Source organism: Bradysia coprophila (genome assembly GCF_014529535.1).
Source record: "Bradysia coprophila strain Holo2 chromosome X unlocalized genomic scaffold, BU_Bcop_v1 contig_45, whole genome shotgun sequence".
Lineage (NCBI taxonomy): Eukaryota > Metazoa > Arthropoda > Insecta > Diptera > Sciaridae > Bradysia > Bradysia coprophila.
Window position 1 is genome coordinate 170,256 of NW_023503339.1, and position 21,596 is coordinate 191,851.

Here is a 21,596-nt window from a genome sequence, read left to right on the forward strand (position 1 = left end):
GATCGGAAATGGACCCATCCGGAAAAATTGTAATTTGCTGTAATGAACCGCAATAAAATTATATTCAAATTGTAATCACCCAAAGTTACCAAAAAACCTCTAAGTTCAATTTTGAATATTTGCCTCTTCTTCCTACACCAGATTCACATTTTACGTATTTTTCATTTGGTAAATATTGTTTTTCTGAGAATCCATTTTTGAAATTTTATGAGTTTTAGGAAATTTCAGGAGTTGTGGGAGGCATATAATGCACCACAGGTCAACACAATGGAAAACTCAGCATAATTGTCGATCCCATCAATGCAAAATTACTCGTGTACCCTGCTCCTATGTTCATGCTAGAAGCAGTACTGTGGTCTTCCGCCTAACTTGTATCAATACAATCTACGTTTAATCAAAAAAATGAATTTTCTTGAGTATTATTGATTTTATCGAATTCTTTCGAAAATCTTCTGTAATTTTCCGAAAGGAAATTTCAAGAAAATTCAAATAAATCAAAAATATATCACGAAAGTTCCAATAAAAATATTTTATAAAAAGTAAGATCTGATAATGTAAAGAAGGTTCAGTAAAATCTTCCTAGATACTTTCCCATGCAAAAAAAAAACTTGATAAAGTTTCATAGCCCACCAAAACAATTCTGCTCCAACGAATTGAAATATTGTGCTAGAAAATCAGTGGTATCTTAAATATTTTGAATATTTTACATTTGAAAAAAAAAACCTGTCATTCAACACACTCTATGGGTACACATTTCCATAAATCGTTTTATCCTAAATTCTTTAGCTCTTACTACAAAATACTACAAAAAAAAGAAACAAAAAACATCGTCGCTATCAGCGTATAAAAATTCCTAAATAATTTTTTCAAGAAAACCTTGATGGATATTCGATAAAATTTACTATGCCAGCAAAACAGCAGTCATATATTAATCACGGCTGACGCTTTATAGCAATCATCACTATGAAAACATTCAAAGTCCAAACAAAACATTGCATTGAAAATAAGCCAACGTTTTTATAACTCATCATTCATCAATCGGTAAATGATGCTACAGCTTTTTTTCCGTATGCATGGACCATTGTTACATCTCTAGAAATGATAACTGCAAAAGTCTATTGCTTTGAACAGTTCAAATATGTGTTGGAACGGAAAATCGATCTGCTAATCCTACTTTCATGGATTTTCTCAACGTTTTTCTGGACAAAAATTTTCACAGAATTTTCTACAGTCAGAGGCAGTGAAATTTCAGCATAAATTTGCTTCAGCAATCAAATTTTTTTCGTAAGTTTCGTTTTCCTACAAATTAAAAATTTACTGACTCATCAAGGTCTGATCATAAAGGTCAAGAATTTCTACACATCAACATTACGAATACACTGTTTTGCTTGAGCTCTTTTAATTATTGTTACCTTCCTTTTGTCCGGATGTAGGGTAAGCGTACCAATCCCCGGTCATCATGTAGTAGTCGGGCACCTTATTTTTGTTCTTTTATGTAAAATCTTGTTTTATGAATGAGAGAACAATATATATGTCCGACTACTCACGCATGCCAAAGTCGCTGTGTTAGGATGTAACCCATCGATGTACTCTAATGGAAAAATGTACGAGAAAGAAAAGCGGTGCCGATTTCCCTTCTCGGAAATTTCTTTTTATTCTAAAAGTACGTAATGCAAAATACTTAACAGGAATTAATCAAATAATTAACAATAAATTCGCAAAAAATACGCACACGCTCTCACACATGCTCCACGAAGCTTAATAAATGACTTGTGTAGATCTGCCGTTACCGCTCGACGTTATTGCTTCCTCCAAATTTGAATCTAATTTTCGATAAGCAGCTGTATGCTTTCTGCGCGATAAGCCACTTCTTCCGTTCGTGTTGGAACGGCGTCCTTCAAGCAACAAAGCGAGCATTTTCGACTTGTTGTGATAAACCACATACGCGATGACACACACCAACAGTAGAAACATGAAATAGGTGAAGAAATTTGAGTCGGTATCATCGGTGAATGGATCTTCTTGATTGTGCAATTGCTCATTGGATGGCGCCTGTTCTGGCGGTGATTTAGCTGACTGAGCACCTTGTGAGTCCATCATATCATCGCCTTCATTAGTTTCGATTGAGTCGTCATTTATGTTGACCAGTTTATCTTTGGTGTTCACATCATTTACATCGAAATCGTCGTTGTCCTCGGTGACAACTTTGTAGTTTTCCTTATCCTCGTCGTCTTTCACCACATCCTCATCAATGTCAGTATCCACCAGGGAGTGTTCCTCATTGATGACTGGTTTTTCGGCCGTTTCCCCGTTAGGAATTGGATTTTCGCTTGGATTTAACGTTTTCGCAGTTGGCTTCAGTTCCTGTTTGACAGTTGCCGTTGGATTGGATTTAGTGCCACTTGACACGTCAATCTTTGCCTCACCCTCTCCAAAGTCCATATTTTGTAAACCTTCGACTGCTGACTCGGCAATTGGACTAGAATCTTCTTTCGCGGCTTTTCCATCGAGCCCATCAATCTTTTCTTCGTGAATCGTTTCATCGACTTCATCGACCTTCGCTTTAGCATTTATTGCCTCAACCACTTGCTTTATAGCAACATCAGCATCATTCGCATTGATCGGCATAGCTGCCGATAGTTTATCTTTATCTGGCTTGACGCTGCCGGATGCTTTATCTGATTTTGATGAAGAGTCTGCACGTACATTACCCAAATTTCGAATACCTTCAACTGACAGTTGATTAAATGTAGAATTGGTGACCGCATTGATTGGTTGCACGGGTTGTATGTCGACATTCGATAGTTGAAATCCGATTGCACTTACTTGACAAATCGGTTTGACCATGACCAGATTGTCATCGACACAAAATACTGGACAAAGGGTAGGTAGACGGTCGTACAACATATGCGAGTAGGGATATTCGTTCGGATTGTTTGGTACGTAGCCCGGAAACGTGACACAGAATTCTGCGATTTGGGTTTGATTGGATGCGTTCATGGCTTTGGTGAATTCGTCAACAGTAGTTAAACCTTTTACGTTGCTACGGTCCAATTTTTCAATCATTTCAAAGTACGACCCGCACAACATTTCTTGCTGCGGTTTTAGTTTGTCCGTTGAGCTGCATTCGGTAACAAACGGAACTACTGTAGCATTTAGTAAAGTATCTGAAAATTGTCACGAGAAGCAAACATTGAAACGACATCAACAAAACCATTTCCTAGAAAAGTTCAAATCGTTACCTCGATATTTCGGATGTTTTTCTATGGCACTGGACAATGTCGTTGAGATCGGTAGACTATGTGTTAATGTTACAATTGATATGAGAATGCAATTTAGTAAACACATTGTTAAATAATTTTTCGCTGGATTAAGTTTTAAATGAAATTGTCGATTTGTTGACTTCATCTTTCTTTCGGAAGTGTCATTGAGTTTTTAGGACGGCCACACCGCTAACTTTGTTTGTTTTTTTTCTGTATTTTCTTAAACTTTTGCGTTGGGAATCATTTTGCTGCTCGTATTTATTTTCACTGGGAAATAAACTTGGCTAGGACCACTAGAATAGAACACCAAAATGAGCACGGAATAGGTTAAATGTCGGCCCGGAGCACATAGAGGTTTTTTAAAAGCATTTTCGTAGTAATTTGACATATAAATTGTGAGTGCGTTCAAGATAAATCGGTCGATTGACCATACCTAGTATCTAGTTTTTCATTGCGGAACACTACCTCGTATCTACGTTCTGTGAGAACAGATACCCAAAGTATTCGTGATCAATTCAGAGGTGTTTGATAACATACTTTATGTTTTCGTGTCGTACAATGCATTTGGTGATTTTTGGAATTGGAATTTGAATCTGAATGCGATTTGGATGAATGCAATTTGGATAAGTGCGATACGGTTGAAGCAATTTGGATGGATACGGTTTGAATGAATGCAATTTGTGTGGATGAATGGTGAGATACTTTAGTAGATTTTGTTAATTTGATTTTCTTTTGGTTGCGTCGGTTGCGTTTTGTTTGATCTTTTGCTGCATCTGGGTTGTGAATTTTTTAGCAGCGTTCAAAATTTACCCGTGTTTCCATCAGTAAAATAAAAATTCTCTAAGTAAACTTTCAAACGCTTGTTCAATCGAAAGATTTACTGTCGCTGTCTTGGGAAGGGATCAGTGGAAACAACTGATGATCACGCTACCCCCAGACCGCCACTGAATCCTGTGGTCGAAACAGCTCTGTCGTCTTTGTTAAAATCACTAAACGTGAACCGTTAGTGGGTAGGGAATAGCAAAGGCTCTGTTTGTTTCCTTTCTCTTATTATCTGCCATTATATTTTAGCAATTCTTCTGTAGGCATTTCAGCTAGTGGTATTTTTAGTGATCCCAAATGTCCTGTATACTGTCCTTTGATCACTGAATGCAACGTTTGATCTACACAGGATGTTTAATGAACAATTGAATGAAGTGTCTGCCCCCCCTCCTTTTAGTACAAATATCTATTTGTCTGAACCCGTGGCTTTGGCGCTAGAGCTCTCGACTCATAATTCGTTTTCTATGTAACACTTACTCGTAGATATTCTAATATAGTCCGTTGCCAATTCGCAATGTTAAAAATATCGAATGTCCTACATCGCTATACACACAACGTGGAAACGACGCCTGTATTTTGGGCACATTAGGGAAAAAATAGGATAGATGTTTTTTATTTATTGTAAATTTAATCTTAGATTAGAAAAGATCACTTTTTTACTGACTGCGTCATTATAGTGAGCAGTCTTTTTTTGCGCATTTAAATAAAAAATATGTACATCAGCGATCGTCGGCCATAAGGCTGTGCGTTAAATTTTATTCTTTAATTCATTCGTTCATCTACTGATTTATTCAAAATTAAAATTCTGAAACGCAATTAAGGCGTGAATTCTTCCCGAAAATAATTTGGACTGATTTAATCACTTAAGCTTGGTTGGCGACCTCAACAGGTCGGAAACATTCCTGACTTAATATTGGAATCGATAAAACTCAAATTCAAAAACTCCGGTTCTGACATGTTTTGGAGAAGTGTAGACTCTCTAGAGATGTATAATTTCCTCGCTCAGTAAAAAATCAGTGATTTTTTTTGTTTTCTCTATCAAAAATACATATACAAATGAGTTCTTCCAACAAACTTCTCATTTCGATTTGATTGTCGCTCAATAATTCCAAAGAACGACATTTTTGCGAGTCCCAAAAATTTTTACTGGGACGCATTGGACAAAAACAAACTTCTAACCACAATAACTTTTGACAATTCAACCAAAATACGGTGAAAATGATTCGGGAACTGAACAAAATTTTAAAATATCGAAAAGATCTGGTTTGGCATGTGCGAAATCAGAGCACAAGTCCAGCCGTACGGAATACGGTTTCAGTTTGTAATGGGAACTATCCAACTGATAGTTGGACAAATGTCACACCGAAAATACTGTCCTATACTGGCCGTAACATCTATTTGCAGAAGAACCATCCACTTTGCATAATACGCAATCAAATTGTGAATTATTTCTACAAAACATTTGTCAACCCAAAGGGAAATGCAATTTTCAGTGTGTTCGATAATCTGTCGCCAGTTGTGACAACAGAACAGAATTTTGACAAACTACTTATTCCGAAAGACCATGTAAGCAGGGCGAAGAGTGACTGCTACTATGTGAATGAACAACACTTGTTACGTGCCCACACTACAGCCATCAGGTATGTTCGTAGATGAGCACTATAAATACCGTTGACATCAATTTTTCTTTCAGGTTGATCTGCTAAAATCCGGACTGGATAACTACTTAATTGTCCGGTGATGTCTACCGTCGTGATGAAATCGATGCAACTCACTTTCCAGTATTCATCAGATCGATGCCGTTCGAACGTTACATCGCGATAAGCTGTTCAAAAACAACCTGGAGCTAGAGATTTTCGAGAGCAATTTCAAAGTAAATCCATCATCGTTCCTACCGATCAAGTCCAGTCTGAAATGCATCGATCAATCGAAACAGCCGTGTCACACAATGGAATCGGTTAAGGTGATGGAACATGAAATCAAAACGGTTCTGGTCGGACTAGCACAACATTTATTCGGCAAAAACGTTGAATACCGCTGGGTCGATTCATACTTTCCATTCACGCAACCGTCATGGGAACTAGAAGTTTACTGGAAGGGTGAATGGCTGGAATTGCTCGGTTCGGGTATTATAAGAAACGAAATATTGGAAAAGAGTGGCATCAGCAATACGATTGGTTGGGCGTTCGGCGTTGGCTTGGAACGTTTAGCAATGGTCTTGTTCGAAATACCGACATTCGTCTGTTTTGGAGCAACGACAGCGGATTTCTGAATCAATTCAAAGCCGAAGACTTCGGTAAACACATAAAATACAAACCGGTTTCGGTGTATCCGCAATGTTCGAATGATGTGATCGTTTTGGTTACCGACAATGTAAAACCCGAAAACTTTTCGGAGAATGATTTTTACGATTTGGTTCGGGATTGTGGGTGGTGATTTTGTCGAACAGGTACGCATCAAAAATCATGACTCCCGAGTGGTTCTCTATTAACACATCGTCCGTTTGTTACAGGTGTCTCTTGTTGATAAGTTCACCAATGCAAAGACTGGCAGTCGAGTCTGTGTTTCGAATAGTCTATCGACACATGGAAAAAACCTGACTCAAGGACGAATCCTCTCTTTACAAAACACCTTTCATGTTTCCCGGTAATCTGAACCCTGTTACTCAGATTGGATTTTTTTTTATGTTTGCAGGAGCTGATCAACCGAATTTTGCAAATCCAAGCCCATAACAATCAACTGATCAACCTGTTAAAAAAGGAGCAAATTGCAGCTGCCGCAGAGAAGGCCTCATCTAGCAAAGAAGATGGCAAACCGAAAGACCAAAGAAAATTCCAATTTCCAACGTATGAACCGTTGTAACGCTAGTGTAACGCTAGAACTTCGCTCATCCACGTTAAATGTTTTCAGGTCCTATAAGCGTCACATTCTGTTGAAACTTTATTATCTCGGATGGGACTATCAAGGATTCATTACTCAGGAACATACCAGCAACACGATCGGTATTTTGTCCTGACATGTCACTCGTTTTTCCTAAAAATTTTCATTTTAAATTTGCAATTCGCAGAGCATCATCTCTTCAAATCACTGGTCAAGGTTTGTCTGATCGAGAATCGGGAATCGTCCAATTATCATCGTTGCGGCCGGACCGACAAAGGTGTCAGCGCATTCTCTCAGGTGATATCGTTAGACATTCGAAGCAAATTTTCGCCAGAGATTCAAATGACCGAAGAATCTTTGGCCAACGAAATCAATTACTGTGAAGCATTGAATAGAGTTCTGCCGGCGAACATCAAATGCGTCGCATGGGCACCATTTCAGAGTCCTTTGTTCAGTGCCAGGTGAGTCAATAAATCAAACGAGAATCGCTGTATAGCATACTAACACCCGCTTCCGGTCAGATTTGATTGCAAATTTCGCACGTATCGTTACTTTTTCCCGCGCGGCTGTATGGACATTGATATGATGAAGGAGGGATGTAGTCATTTGGAAGGTGTTCATGACTTTCGAAATTTGTGCAAAATGGATGTGGCTAACGGAGTCGTCACTTTTGTGAGAGAGATAAAGAGCGCGAAAATCCACTTGGCCAGCAAAAGTTTAATCGATCCAAGCTATGACATGCTGTATATGGAACTAACTGGGTCCGCATATTTATGGCATCAGGTGCGATGCATTATGGCGATACTTATGCTGGTGGGACAGAAACTGGAAAGTCCGAATGTGGTTGCTCAACTGCTAGATGTAGAGAAGACACCTTGGTGAGTCGTTTATGTGTGCTTCAGTTTCCAAATATGATCTTCACTTATGGTATTGAAACTCTAGCACGCCACAATACAGTATGGCCAGTGATGTCGCTTTGAACCTGTACGATGTTGAATACAAAGAGGCATCGGATTATCAAGAAGGCGAAGAATTCGAGCTGGTGAATTGGATCTACGAGGAAGTAAATATACGGCGAGTCTTAAAAACGCTGCAAGGACAGTGGACCATCAGCAGTGTTCAGTAAGTTGACATATTTCAATCTGATCGATTCTACAAAGTGAATTATTCGAAACGCAGAACGACCATGATGCATGAAATGCTGTCCCATATACAAGACATTTACGTGAATCATTTAAAAAAGCCGACGTTCAACAGTCAAATTGAAATTCTATTGGAAGGTGTACGATCGAAACAGTACCAACCGTTAATGACGCGTACACGATGTGGTAGGTTGACAGTTGTTTGGCTCTGAAACAAGCGAGCCGGAGTAAAGAGTCGAAATTTTGATTTGTTTTTCTTCTTCACTTGCAGAAAGTTTGGAAAACCGAATAGCTCATTTCGCCAAGAAAAGGCGAATCGAAGTGTCAAGAAATGAGGAAGAAGATTGACGGTTGATATTCTACGAATGTATGGTTAAAAAGCTACAAAGTACATTACTTTAAAGAAAGAAAAAAGAAAAATATTTTTTGACAATCTAACTGAAGGCTCTTTTCATTCACTTTAAGTCCATACATCCCGCTGTGGTAATTACCGATCGATCGAAGTATGCAGAAGGTCTAAGCGTCTGTAGCCATGGGAAGATAAGCTGTAAATCGCGAACAAAGGGCAAGCCTCATTTAATTCGCCATTCAATTCTACAGAATCTTTTCTTTTTCGGCTTGTCACTTATTTTCTGTGTAGGGTCGAAAATGAAGCGGTGTCTGAGGGTCGCGAAGACTGTTTTTTTATAACTGGGGATAGAAATTCTGTATAAGTGTGTCACGCACTTACGCCGCTTAGCTCTCCGTTCACGAGCGAACAATGGAAGCTCCTCCCACTTCTCATTGCAGGGCCAATTTTTGGAAATTGCCAAAAATTTCCAAAAGCTGCGAACGTCCAAAAACCGAATTTTTACACTATTTCGAACGATTTTGGAAACTCCTGAACTCAGCCATGCGTTCTTCCTGACTCTCGATTATTTCCTGACCCTATCAGTTTCAAATGAGCATGATTAATTTGAAAGATGAGAGCGTGAATAAACAAACAAAATCATTGAGAGCCGGCTAAACGTTGGACGTTCGCAGCTTTTGGAAATTTTTGGCAATTTTTTATAGGCCCTGTCTCACTGTTAAAAACTAAACGTAGTAAGTACGATTACATCTTAAAGGTTGAAGTATTTTAGAAAATAAAGAATTTGGATTTTGCTAGATTTTTCGATCGAATGAGGAGTAACAGGCAAACATAGCTTGAGAGAAATTTTAATTGAATTAATTTTTGTCATTGAATGACGCTCAGTATGAACTCAACTAGAACAGTTGTGTTCTTGAACATTTCGGCATATCGTGCCAATCGTCAGTCAAGTCATTCAACTTGATATGTTGATATGGGTACTGAACCGAAAGTTGTAAGTTCTATATGAACAAGCTTCGGTAAAACTGGGGCTAGTGAATTCTAACTGAAATGACGGTCACTGCCATCGAACGTCATACTCCAAAGTTAATTCTATCTCAAGCTTTGAATGCCATGTGTCATAGCTAATTGATGGACGACCACCATTTCGTTTTGACGACAGAAGCCATTTTGTTGTGAATGTTGCTATACGTGGCTATATATGTTGTTTAAGGAGAGCGATTTTTGACCACTTTGTTTAAACTGGTCTCGGGGTCACACGTCAAAATGAGAGAAATAACATACAAATTTAAACTGGGCTCAACTCTCAATTTCTTTTTTCATTGATGAATATTTGACAGCTGACCCCGAGACCAATTAAATTTAACTGGTTTTCGCTCTCCTTAAACCTTGTATAGTGGCTTGTATACGTACAGATACTATCTGTCAGATAGGCGGCAAGGAAATGCTAATAAATGTTACGCATTTTCACATTCACATTTTCCCTACAGAAATCACAAAATTAGCAAGAAATTCATGTGTTTCATTGTTTCTCTTTAATTCTCCACTTCTCTCAATACGTTGCACGCTTGCATATTGTGTATACAGCGCTAGTTGCCTCGCTCTAAGCGTGCTCGTGTAAGCAGTAAATCCGAATGTAGATCCGACTTACATGAACATGTATTGATGTGGAACGTGTGGATCTAGCAAAAAGAAGAAGTCGCATAAAAATTGCTAATTATTTTGAGCTTCCTGTATCTTTGTGCTGTAAATCTAATACAAGAAAACATTAACAGGGAAGGAATGAAAAGATGCGACAATTTCAATCCGAAATGTAAAATCGAAAGAAATGAAAAAAAAATCGGATTCACTTCTGGATTAAATGGAATAAAAATTGGATTAAATGGAATAAATGGGAAAAACTGTCGTCTTACCAAATACTTTAAAAGTCTTAGAAAGACTTCTTGATTTTCATCGAACCACGTGCTCCAACTCAGTACAATGTAAAAAAGCGTAAAATTCCACTTTTAGGAGTTTTTGGTGTAAAGTGGAATAAATGGATTAAATAAATTTAATATAATTTTAATATAACAAAAAACTTTTTCCATATCTCACGAGTACTTAAACGCCCTTGTGGATCGCGCAAATCTAATTTTCCCAATTTCCAATTTTTTAGGTGGGTGGTCTAAATATTTCGATAAAACTAAAGACTTTTTTCATTAAATGTATTATATGGATTTAATGGATTAAATGCAAGTGGCGTCACCTCTTGGGACTCACACGTTCTTTGAAAATGCCCCTGCTGTCACATGCCAATTTTTTTAATATATGGTATGGGCATATGGTATAGACTGTGGGCAGTCCACTTTTCTCCGCGGAAGAGTAAAATAAACGTTACTCTGTCGTGATATACTGCTTCACCTTTCGGTAAAGTTGATTTCTATATAAATGAGTATATTGGATTTTCCAAGAATTCGGTGAATGTTACAAGAATAAAAAATTAGAGATGTGCAGCCCACTGAAAGTAGTTCGCCCGCAGTCCATGCACATATCTATGGAAATTTTGAAGAGAAAATGAAACCAGAAAAAAAGTTGGTTTGAACGGTTAAGTTGAAGAGTTTAAGGAATTATGTTCAACAGTTACTACTAACAGTGACAATTAGCTTAAAGACAGGCGTAAATTGAAATGAATCTTTATTAGATTTTTAGCGTATTGTGATTTGAAAACGAGTATATACAAAGCGTTTTTGTCGATTGCCATAACATTCCAAGTGTATTGAACTTGCGCGCGCAACCGTTTATGCTTTCGACACTCGAGTATTATTGCGTATGCATTTGAACTGTTACAGATAAAAAACCTGAAACAAATGCACCATATATTGCGTACGTGACCCAAAATTCGTCGGTCACCCTTCTATTTACCTGTAAGCATACAGCCACCAGTAAAGTCGGTTAAAGTAAAATTCTTATGAATGTGTACGTCTTAAAAATTGCGAAGCCCCGTACGATGTTCCTTTCAAATAGTTCACAAATTTCAACAACTGACACTAAATTTGTATCGGTACATAGAACTTACCAGAGGCAGTACCGACAGCACCGTGCTAAGTCGCATGTAATTAATTCCTTATTCAAACAGACTACATACGCTATATCAACTTATATTTTTACTATAAATAAACATTTACTTGGTTGTATATGACTAGCTAGTTACAGCTCAAATAGCTGTATATACCGTTATATAAGCTCAATATGCTGTATATATTTTATACAAATATGGGATGCTTAAACACCCAAACACATAACCAATCACTTTCCACTTTGCAGGAACTTTCTATGTACGCAATTTAGCAAAGTTACAATCATTTTTTAACTAAAATCCAAGATGGCGGACCGGTGCCATTTTGTTAGGAGGTGGAAGTACAAACGAGCCACTTTTACATTCGTCAATCCTTTCAATCAAAAAAAAAATCATGAAATCGTCAAATTTTAACTCGAGAATCTGACAAAAACATCCACCTTGGAACTTGTACGAGGACTCGTACTCGGACGTGAAATTTTTGTGTTTGAACTGACTATGTCCTACGGTTTGTTATGGACAGACATACTGGGTTTGTACATTCATTGGATACATAGCTATTGATTTGATTCGTAATTGCAGTTTCTTATTTTTTTACGTTACCACTGTAAGGAAATAAATTCCTAAAATATGGCCCATGCCGCTTCATCTTCCTAGCGTTAGAAAAGTTCCTTTTTTCTCTAGAATTTTTTGTGATTTGATTAAAAAGAAAAGTTCGCAAAAAGTCATTTTGATTTAATATTTATTATTGGTTGTCGATCGCATGAAGGATCAGTTAAATTGGTTCAAAATACTTAGTTTTAATTTTAAATTTATTGATATACATTATAGCAGATAGGTCGAAATTAATTTAATGCAAACGTCTGATTGTAACATAATAACACATCACCCATCGCTGAGATATCAAAAATTTATTACAACGAAAAGTCCTTCTACTGATGGGCCCATTTACAACATGGATCATTATTCAATTAAGCATTTCCACCATTCAGCAGTCGGTTAAAAATTAATATTTTTCAAAACTGAGACGATCTTTAGAATCTTTAATTTTTTTGATATGAACCAATGAACTCAGATTCTCTTTTTGTAAAATTTTTTTTTTTCCTCGATTTACTTAGGTGGAGTCTTTATAAAATTATATCTCTTGCATCATGCCCAAAGATTAAGTGTGTGTGTTTTTAATGTTCAATGAGTATGCTCGCTTCGTAAATAATCAAGATTTTGTGTGTTTTGAAATTTGTTTAAAAATTTATTTTAGGTTGAAGATTATTGAACGTTTCTATACACTATTCGATGTTAATTGGTATACATTTTTAGATTATATTTTGGCATTTTTTCTCTTGTGACTGTAACAAATTTTTCTAATAATGTATGTGGGGTTCAACTTTTTTGATGTAATGATTGTAGTTACGGGTAGTTTATAGCGTAAGAATTTTATGGATAATTTACATTGGCTGTTTGCAAAAAACAAAAATTAATCTGCGTAGTCAAGTTGGTCATACATATATATTTTGAACCATTGTGGTTATGAAGTGAATGATAAAATATTTTAGAAAATAAATAACCTGCGAGACTACAGACCATTCTTTTTTGTTGGATTTTTATGTTTAATGTCTAGCCTCAGGTTCCGCCGCCGAATTTTTGTAGAGATTTTTTTTTTTAAATAATCAAATACTTGGCATGTTATTTGTTAGAATACTGCAAAAAGTGTTTGAAATTCGGCATATTATTATTATAAATTGACGGTGGTTTTCGCTGAATTATTTTGTGATTATATAACGTTAAACATTGAAGACGTATAATGATGAATTAAAATATATATCAGTAAATTATCATATTAAAGAGATGGTTTCGGTTTGGTTTTTTCTCTTTTAAAAAAGAAGGATAAAATTCATAAAAGAAGATTTACTTCATAGTAGCAGTTTAAATTAATATACAATTGAAAGAATAGATGAAGCATACCGTATTTTTGTTGTGGTTCTCTTGGACAATTTCGGTAAATTTCAGTATTCTGTAAAAATATCTGTCTTAATTCCACGATACCCAGACCCACACTGCTATCGAGAAGCTAATTTGATGTTGTTTAACGCGAACTAGAGTTATGTTGTGTTGATGTGATTTCTTGAAGCGGACTGACATGGTATATTCCATAGTGAACTTCATAAACAAAATTGCAATGGAAAGTAATGGAACTCTTTATATTCAATTATGAATCGTATACAGAGGTAATGAAATAAATTCAACACGGCGCGAATTCCTTTTTTTACTGTATAAACGTAGGAATTTCGCATCAGTATAGGCGCGAAATTCCGTACAGCGATTTAATGAAGACAAGTTTATGTTGATGAATTTAATTGAAATTAAAGTCGTCACAGATTTCTTGTAAAATTTCGTTGAGAAATGATTTCTCTATGTTATGGCTGATTTTCTCATACTGTTTTTGGTAGCTTTCGATCGATTTTCTTTTTGAGTTTTTTTGCACCAATTTTGAGGATTCACTTCGGACTTTGAGGATTTTTCTGATAATAAGGATTTTTATGTTTTCATAAATTGTTCAAAGGATTCTTTTCGTGTAACATTGAAAAGAATGATTTTTCATTAGTTTATCTGCTCTCCAGTATAGTTATAGTACATTATAGTAAAGGGACCGCTTTAGGATGCATTACTAAAGTTAAACAAACTAAATTTCCAGATGTGAAGTCTTTTTATCGAAATAGTGTTCATGGAACCTTCAGAGTAAGGGGTATGTCGTGATTTCATGCTTGCTCAGCCGCAACGCAAAAAAAAGATTAAAATTGTAAGTAAAACACTCCTCAACAGAGAACGAAGAATGACTTATGCTTCTAATTGTAATCAGTGGCTAGTAAGTCATTCGATTAATCTTTTGCCATGATTATGAAATACATAATTATTCAGCCAAAAGAATACTTACAGCTCGTCTGTGTTAGGTCGGCCAGTTTGTGTAAGTGTGTTAACTAATATTGTCGATGTGATAATTTTCCCATTTTAAAAGCGATTGTTTTTCGTAAAATGGCTTCATGCGAACAACAGAAATGATTATGACGTTCTAAGAGCTTTTACAGTGATCGTTGACGTATGTAATCAGTTTAATTTAACATCAGGCGTCTAATACGTGTTATTTGAATAGAGTATAGAAATATTTGAATTCATTCCATGTAAAATTGTAATATGATAATTTTCTGTATTCGTGGTTGCTACAACTTGCGAAGAATTTCGGAAAATAATTCATTAGAATTTTTAGTCGAAACGTTTTGAGCATTGTTTATTTGAGCTTTGTATTTTAGGACCGTAAATTAACCGATATTACTAAAGCAAAAGGCTCAATTTCACGATTATTTTATATTTTTCAAGAAAAAAAATCATAAAAACTCTTGAACCTGCCCAGTTGATTCGGGATTGACTTGGAACAAACTATCAGGAAATCGCCTTGTGGGTTCGTTTCGGTATTTTTTTTCTCTCTCAAAAATGAATTTTCTGAGTGATTATCATTGTCTTACTTGTTGGACGTCCGACGTGTATGATAAAACGATTGATTAATGAATTTATTTGTTCTTAACATACATATTCATTCGTAAGATAACCAAGATCGAAAATCATAACAAATGCGGGTATATTGTTACAGTTACATTCTAAAGTGGTATCAGATCGATTCACCCTTAACCTTAATTTTAAGGAATGCGGTTCAGGCGAACCAATTTCAAAATCGTATCATGGCAGGTGGGATACAAGCCCGCATGAGTATCCATGGGGTAGCGCAATTTTTCGATGAAGACAACGAATCTATTGTCGGTGTAGCGTAATATCCAATCAGACTTCTTGTCAGACGGGATTGTGTCTATTAGTAGAGATAAATCACACAATCTGCATAGAAAATTCGGTTCAGGCTGCAGATTAATTGTTATTTTTCATCATCGATCCGTTAAGCTTCATTTGCACAGGTTCTCGAGAATGCCGATAGAATCAGAGAGGACGTTCGTCCAACGATATGATTTCATGGATCTATTATACATCGAATTTTCGAATTGCAGATATCCACGATACATCAGATAGTGCCATAATGAAAACAAGACAGCGAATAACTTTCACCGACAACGTGCAAACGATTTGCTTGCACGCGGACATGTAAGAACAATTCGGAGTTTTTTGGTGGCTGTAGTTTGGAGGGTTGAAAAATTAAATTTTCTTTTCATAAAATTGGTATCTGGTATGAGTGTCGATAAGGCTACGTTGCTGGCTGGGGAAGGCATGTGGTAGGTGCGATAATTCAGACATTTTACATGGAGATCAAAAGTAATGGGATTTCCAAACGAGTCAAGCGAGTGCCGTCAGACTAAGATCGGTTTTCTGTTTTTCTTGGACGAGACATATTTTTGTGGATATGTAAAATGGTATGCTTGGTCAGGTAAATGATTAAAATTTGATCAATTTTGATTATACCTTGGAAAATTACTTCGATAATTGGATATAAATTATGTTCTAGTTTTGAAGTGTCAGTTATGGTTTCTGTTTCAATTGAACTTTTTACTATGAACGGCGGTGAGTGGGCTATAAGATTAAATTCTGTTACCTTCATTTGGTAAAATGTTCTATGTTTGAGTTTGATACAAAATCTTATTACTCATTTTGTTTTTGACATTAATTTTCTATATAAGTATTAGAGCCTATAATGAGTCTATGCTCTTTTTTGTTGTTGCTGCGATACAGATGAGCTATTTCCAATTGGCGTTCGTCACCCATTCTGCTATCACTCTAGGCTTGATATTTTGACAAAAGTCGTTAATTTTTGATTGTAGAAATTGTGAGCAAATACCTTAGGACATTAATTCCTCAGACGAGTGTAATATATGATGCCGAAATTTCTGCTGTGGATTTGTTATACCACTTTATACAGCAGTCGAAAAGGCAAACCTTGAATAAAAAAAGACGGGTTGTCACAAATGATCACGATAATTTTATGATTTTTGTGGTCACTATACGTCACACATAAGTGTCAAAATTGACCACTTTTTTTTTGACGACACATTTATCTATTCAGATCAGTTTGAACAACTTGTCAAACAGTTTAACGCAATTGAACAATGAATGCAACTTGAACTATATTTGATTCTTTTTTTTTGCCGAAAAGGGTGGACTCAGGTGGGCCCGCTTTTTGTGGAAATGGGATTTTAATCGACACGAACAATTCGTTGTAATATCGTTCGGCATCGGTGTGGATACGGAAATGCGCCCGGAAATACAGTCGGTGACGCTTTTTGCATGCGATACAGAAATTATCGTAATGCTGCTGTTTTGTGCCGATCCTGATGGTCTTATCTCGTATATGTGATTCCATGGAATTCATTTTGTAATAAAAAGAATTGGCAAATAATAAGTGTCAGCTTCGGAGTTTTGGTTAAGATTTTCTCCTGACTGAATTTTTATATTGAATAAATTAGCCATTTCAATTATATCGATATACTATAATAGAGTTTTTAAAAATTAATTAAATCTGGTCTTCGACTCGCATGATAGGAGTCTAACATTCAAATTACAAATATGATAAAAACTTATTATTTCGTTTAGGCATATTGGAATTATTATATATTATATCATTCACGTAAGTATCTAAAAAAACGTTCTTCTTAGCTGTTTTGTTGGTTGATGGATCGTTAAACAATGCGTCAGGTCTTAAAATAAAAAAAATTAAAACTTTTGACCAAAATAATGCAGATCGTGTTATGGGTTTTTCTTTCTTTTAATATAATTCAATTCGAAAAGGCAATCTTTTCCATCAAAATAAATTGTTTAGTGGATTCGCAGATGGAAATGATTTTAACGAATTAGAAAAAATGAATCATTTACATACAATTAGGCAACAGATGCTAATTTATCAAATATTTTTTTATTGTATTTGATTAATCACGTTCACCACAACTTTTGTTTGAGTCGACCTAATGATTGCTATCGCTTAACAGTATAACATTCTGTTTCAATGATAGAAAAATGTCGTTATAAACCATAAAATTTCGTTTATGCTAGTTTCATGGATTTTATAAATTATTTTAATTGCATTACGATTAAGAGCAGAACTATCAATTCACTTATGGGAACAAAAAGGTCGTTATAACAGGGCTGCATTATGTTTGGCATTTAAAACAAGGAAAATTCAAATTTGTCACATGACAAGCTCTTCTGTTGCAAATTTTTTATATGCAACCGTCACAACTTATATAATATGGATATTACAATATTACTTTAAACGTACCAAAAGTATTCATAAAAAATTTATTCAGCGAAGTAGGAGCTTTTTTAGTGTTATTTAATTGCTACCATTTGCTACCTCCCAAATTTGTTGTTGTTTACTAGAATGAATTGCAGATCGTTAATGTAATGACCATTTACATGGTCTCTATTGTAATCTACTATTATCTACTGCAGTGACACGTTTTCTTATGTTGTACTGTTTGGACTGAGTTGCGAAAGATGTATATACTTGACTGGCTTCAACTATTGTGGTTGACTAGTGCAGTATTTTTTTTTGGAGATTGTCTTTGGGGATTATCTTTAAACATAATTCGTATTAATTATTTAGTATTGGTTATACAACAAGGGTTATAATTCTAAGAAAATTTATTGTTCCATCAACAACGGAATTAAAACTAATTGGACATGTCTTGTTGACGTGTCAACACTTTTCAGGAATCTTTTCTGTAGTGATATGCGCTGATTGTGCATTCAAGGGATAAACTTCACGAATGACGAATTGAGCTATGAAACAATGATGCCTTTTTGTAGTTTTTCAGGGTAAATTAGTACGTCGTAACATACCTGTATCCATGCAATTCTAGCAATGAACAAGCACTAGAACAGATTTTTTAACGGTCTTTTGGCCTTCATTTTTTTTTGCGTCCAATTAATTTATTTCTTATTTTTTATATGACAAATTTGTACTACTGCGTCGAGAAGGCCCATCTTTGAAATTCTGATTTAAATGCTTTGTTCAGTGCTATTATGCATACAAGATTAAGTAATCCTGTAATTGTAGGATAATTTTGCGATATGTTTACAAGTGCTCTTTTTCAAAGCAAATAGGGAAGGAATGATTAGGCGTATCATGTTCTACTTCGTCGAATATCTTATGTAAAATTGTAAGGAATGGATTTGTTTTACATCGATAACATGCTGTACTTGCACACACGTAACCGGTTCCTGATTTTTAGTATTCCTTCATTTGAGTTTTTGACGTTAATTTTTTGCATGACTGAAATGTGTAATAGTCAAGTCTGCAAATTGGATATAAAAGAATTTTTAAAGATTCATCTTTTACCATTACATTGTGATATGTAAGACAACTTCAGAATAGGAGTATCGGATTTAGTTTATAAATTCAAGCAATGCATTGAACATAGTCGTTAGAAACAGCCGAAAAAAAAACAAAATAAAATAAATTTTATGCTCACCGCGAGTTCAGTCAAAGATACAGCCATCGCTTGACACACGCAATTTTGTCTTATATATTGTGACGATGTGCAGAAAGGTTATCGACTTAAAGAAAAATTTAAAGGTGAATAGATAATTTTTTCTAGCTAAAATACAACCGAATGCATTAAAACGTTATAAAGGACTTAACAAAATTAAAATCAAGTTGATGACCTACCAAGGCCCTAGCACTTATCATACACGAAAAAATAGCGCGAATCCGACTCAACCATCGTGTTAGCACACGTAAGCAACAAAAAGCTAAGGGTTTTTTTTTTATAGTCTGTAAAATTTTAAGAATTTATTTTAGGTAAATAATTTATCTTGTACAAACTTAAGTCTATAAGGAATAGATCAAAATAACAATAGGTGGAAAATGAATAATTTTTTTTTTTCGTAATTTAATTTTTCTTGTAAATGTTTTCAATAAATATAGACAATTCCAAATCCAAAAACGAACCGATTGCATTAAGATACGTTTTCAAATTTTGATTTATTTGATTTACATTAATAGAGTATTCAAAGATGAAATGACAAGCGTGGATTGATACCTGTGTTTTTTTATTGACCTCATGCTGCCATAAGCGGTCTCGCATCGGATATGTAAATTCAAACAGAAAACTGGTCTTTTCAACGTTAATTTCATTCTCAGTTATCACACAAATGTGACTCATTAATCAAAAGTTAGACATTCAAAATGATCTGAGTCATCATTGATATAAACATAATGCTCAAATGCAATAAAAATTTACAGAATTATCTATTCACCAAATTTCAAAATTAACAATATGCTCTCGAAATTCCTAATATATAAAATGCACTCATGGCTCTTTAAGAATTAAATAAACGTTTCCGAGATTCAGAGAATACTTAGGACGAATTCGAGGTTTGATTTTCATTTTGAATTAATCTTTCTAATAAGAGCAGTTTGGGGAATTATGGTATCACGTCCATTATTCCTGAAATAAGGATCAAATAAAGCACTGTCAGCGAAAAAACAAACTTATATCCAAATAATGAAATTTACTGTACATCTCGAAGATCGACAATGAACGACTCCGCTTTCTTTACCGTCAAAGCGACGATTTTCATGCAGTGATCTCTAAATAGCTTAAAAACAAGTCTCGAAAAGAATTTGTGAATTATGAAGCTAAAAAAGTTATCATAAGTTTTCAGGTCATAATTCAAAAAAATGAAATTACAAAACACTTTCAGATTATTTTAAGGTTCAGGTCTACACAGTAAATGATGATCTGAATTCCACTTTTTTATTTTACATAGGATATGAAAGCCTAATACAATAACCGGGATCACGATAGCAAAACATCGACTCTCAGCAAACTAAAAATATGATAGTAATCCACTATTTTTCGCATAAAAATTCGTTATTAGAATATACAAAGCCAGAATTTAAAGGTGAGAGCTCACATGTTTAGTTTACAAGATGAGTCACGCAGCGAATATATCATTATTTTCAGTGATGATCTAAGAAATATATAGTTTAGTTGGCTTTACAGAATTAAAACTATAAAATAAGTTGGTTGATAATGACTCACACTGCACACGGCCTAATATTTGAAAATGACCATTAACGAAGAGAAAGAAGAGACATTTTCTGCTACTCTATAATTTAACCATCAAAAAGAAAATTAAATAAGAAAAAATCACTATAAATAAAACTATAAATTTACAGACACAAAAAGAACAAGCTTTAACACCATAGAAATAAGACCAAATCAGGACCAATGAATCCGATGAATCTAAATTTTTTATTGTAAAAATCAATTCTACAAAATTATAGACGAAGAATATATATAGGAATAATAATATTAAGAAAATTTAACTTGATTATATTATTAAATTTCTTTTTTATTAAATTGCGTAACGTCTAAATTAATTGATTGTGGGAAGTTAAATGTAATATTTTACTTCATGTTTCCGTATTTAGCTTTTAACAAATGAGAACATATTACTCATAATTACATATAGCCGATAGCCAAATGACCAACTCGAAATTATTTTTAAAATTATTAATTTAATAAATATTTCGAAATTACCCTCAACTCTTGGCACAGGTGGATCCATGAACTGTCACTATCATACACTTTTCGTTCTCCTTGACCCCAACTGGCGAATTAGTAAAAACCTCCAAATTTAACAATACAAAAACAAATTCCAGCACTAGCCTTATTTTCTAGAGTTTAAGCACAAGAAACCTAATCACATTCAGGCTTTTCGCTTCTCCCCCTTCCCGTCGATCAATCCGCCACATCTGCGACTTGTGCCAGTCACCTATACATTATTACACCTCTCAACCTACTTCTATCGCTTCCCCCACCGCCCACACCCACACCCGCCCCCCCCCCCCACGTCCCACCATGAAACATTTCGTCAAACTCTTTGCACATTACACTCTACATTCATCTTTCCCTCGCAATTCAAGCCTGCTACCTCTCTCCACTCGTCGTTCCGCTTCTCTCCTCTCGACACCCAACTCACTCCTACCAGCTCCATCTCCACTCTTTATCCAACCTCTCCAGGTATCCGTCGCCTTACGCCGTTGCCGACTTTATTATTTTCACCGGTTCTCCGGCGCAAACACGATG

At 35.3% G+C, this 21,596-nt stretch overlaps 2 protein-coding genes and 1 pseudogene across 2 annotated transcripts; 2 read left to right on the forward strand and 1 right to left on the reverse strand.

Annotated features, from left to right (window-relative positions):
• Positions 1-1,634: 1,634 nt before the first annotated feature.
• On the reverse strand, positions 1,635-3,444 carry LOC119070086 (trans-Golgi network integral membrane protein 2-like). The gene is made up of 2 exons (XM_037174399.1): positions 3,243-3,444; positions 1,635-3,167 (listed from the first exon to the last, which is right to left on the reverse strand). The coding sequence occupies exons 1-2, from the start codon at positions 3,406-3,408 to the stop codon at positions 1,759-1,761; spliced, it is 1,575 nt and encodes a 524-aa protein (XP_037030294.1). The 5' UTR covers positions 3,409-3,444; the 3' UTR covers positions 1,635-1,758.
• A 2,374-nt stretch (positions 3,445-5,818) lies between these two features.
• LOC119070067 lies at positions 5,819-6,685 on the forward strand (annotated as a pseudogene).
• Positions 6,686-6,743: 58 nt separating this feature from the next.
• Positions 6,744-8,514, forward strand: LOC119070039 (tRNA pseudouridine(38/39) synthase; the record flags this gene model as incomplete). Its single annotated transcript, XM_037174323.1, has 7 exons — positions 6,744-6,931; positions 6,996-7,087; positions 7,153-7,426; positions 7,487-7,843; positions 7,908-8,087; positions 8,145-8,293; positions 8,379-8,514. Coding segments are annotated over 7 exons (1,317 nt in total), but the record flags the coding sequence as incomplete, so codon positions are not given.
• Between the last annotated feature and the right edge of the window lie 13,082 nt (positions 8,515-21,596).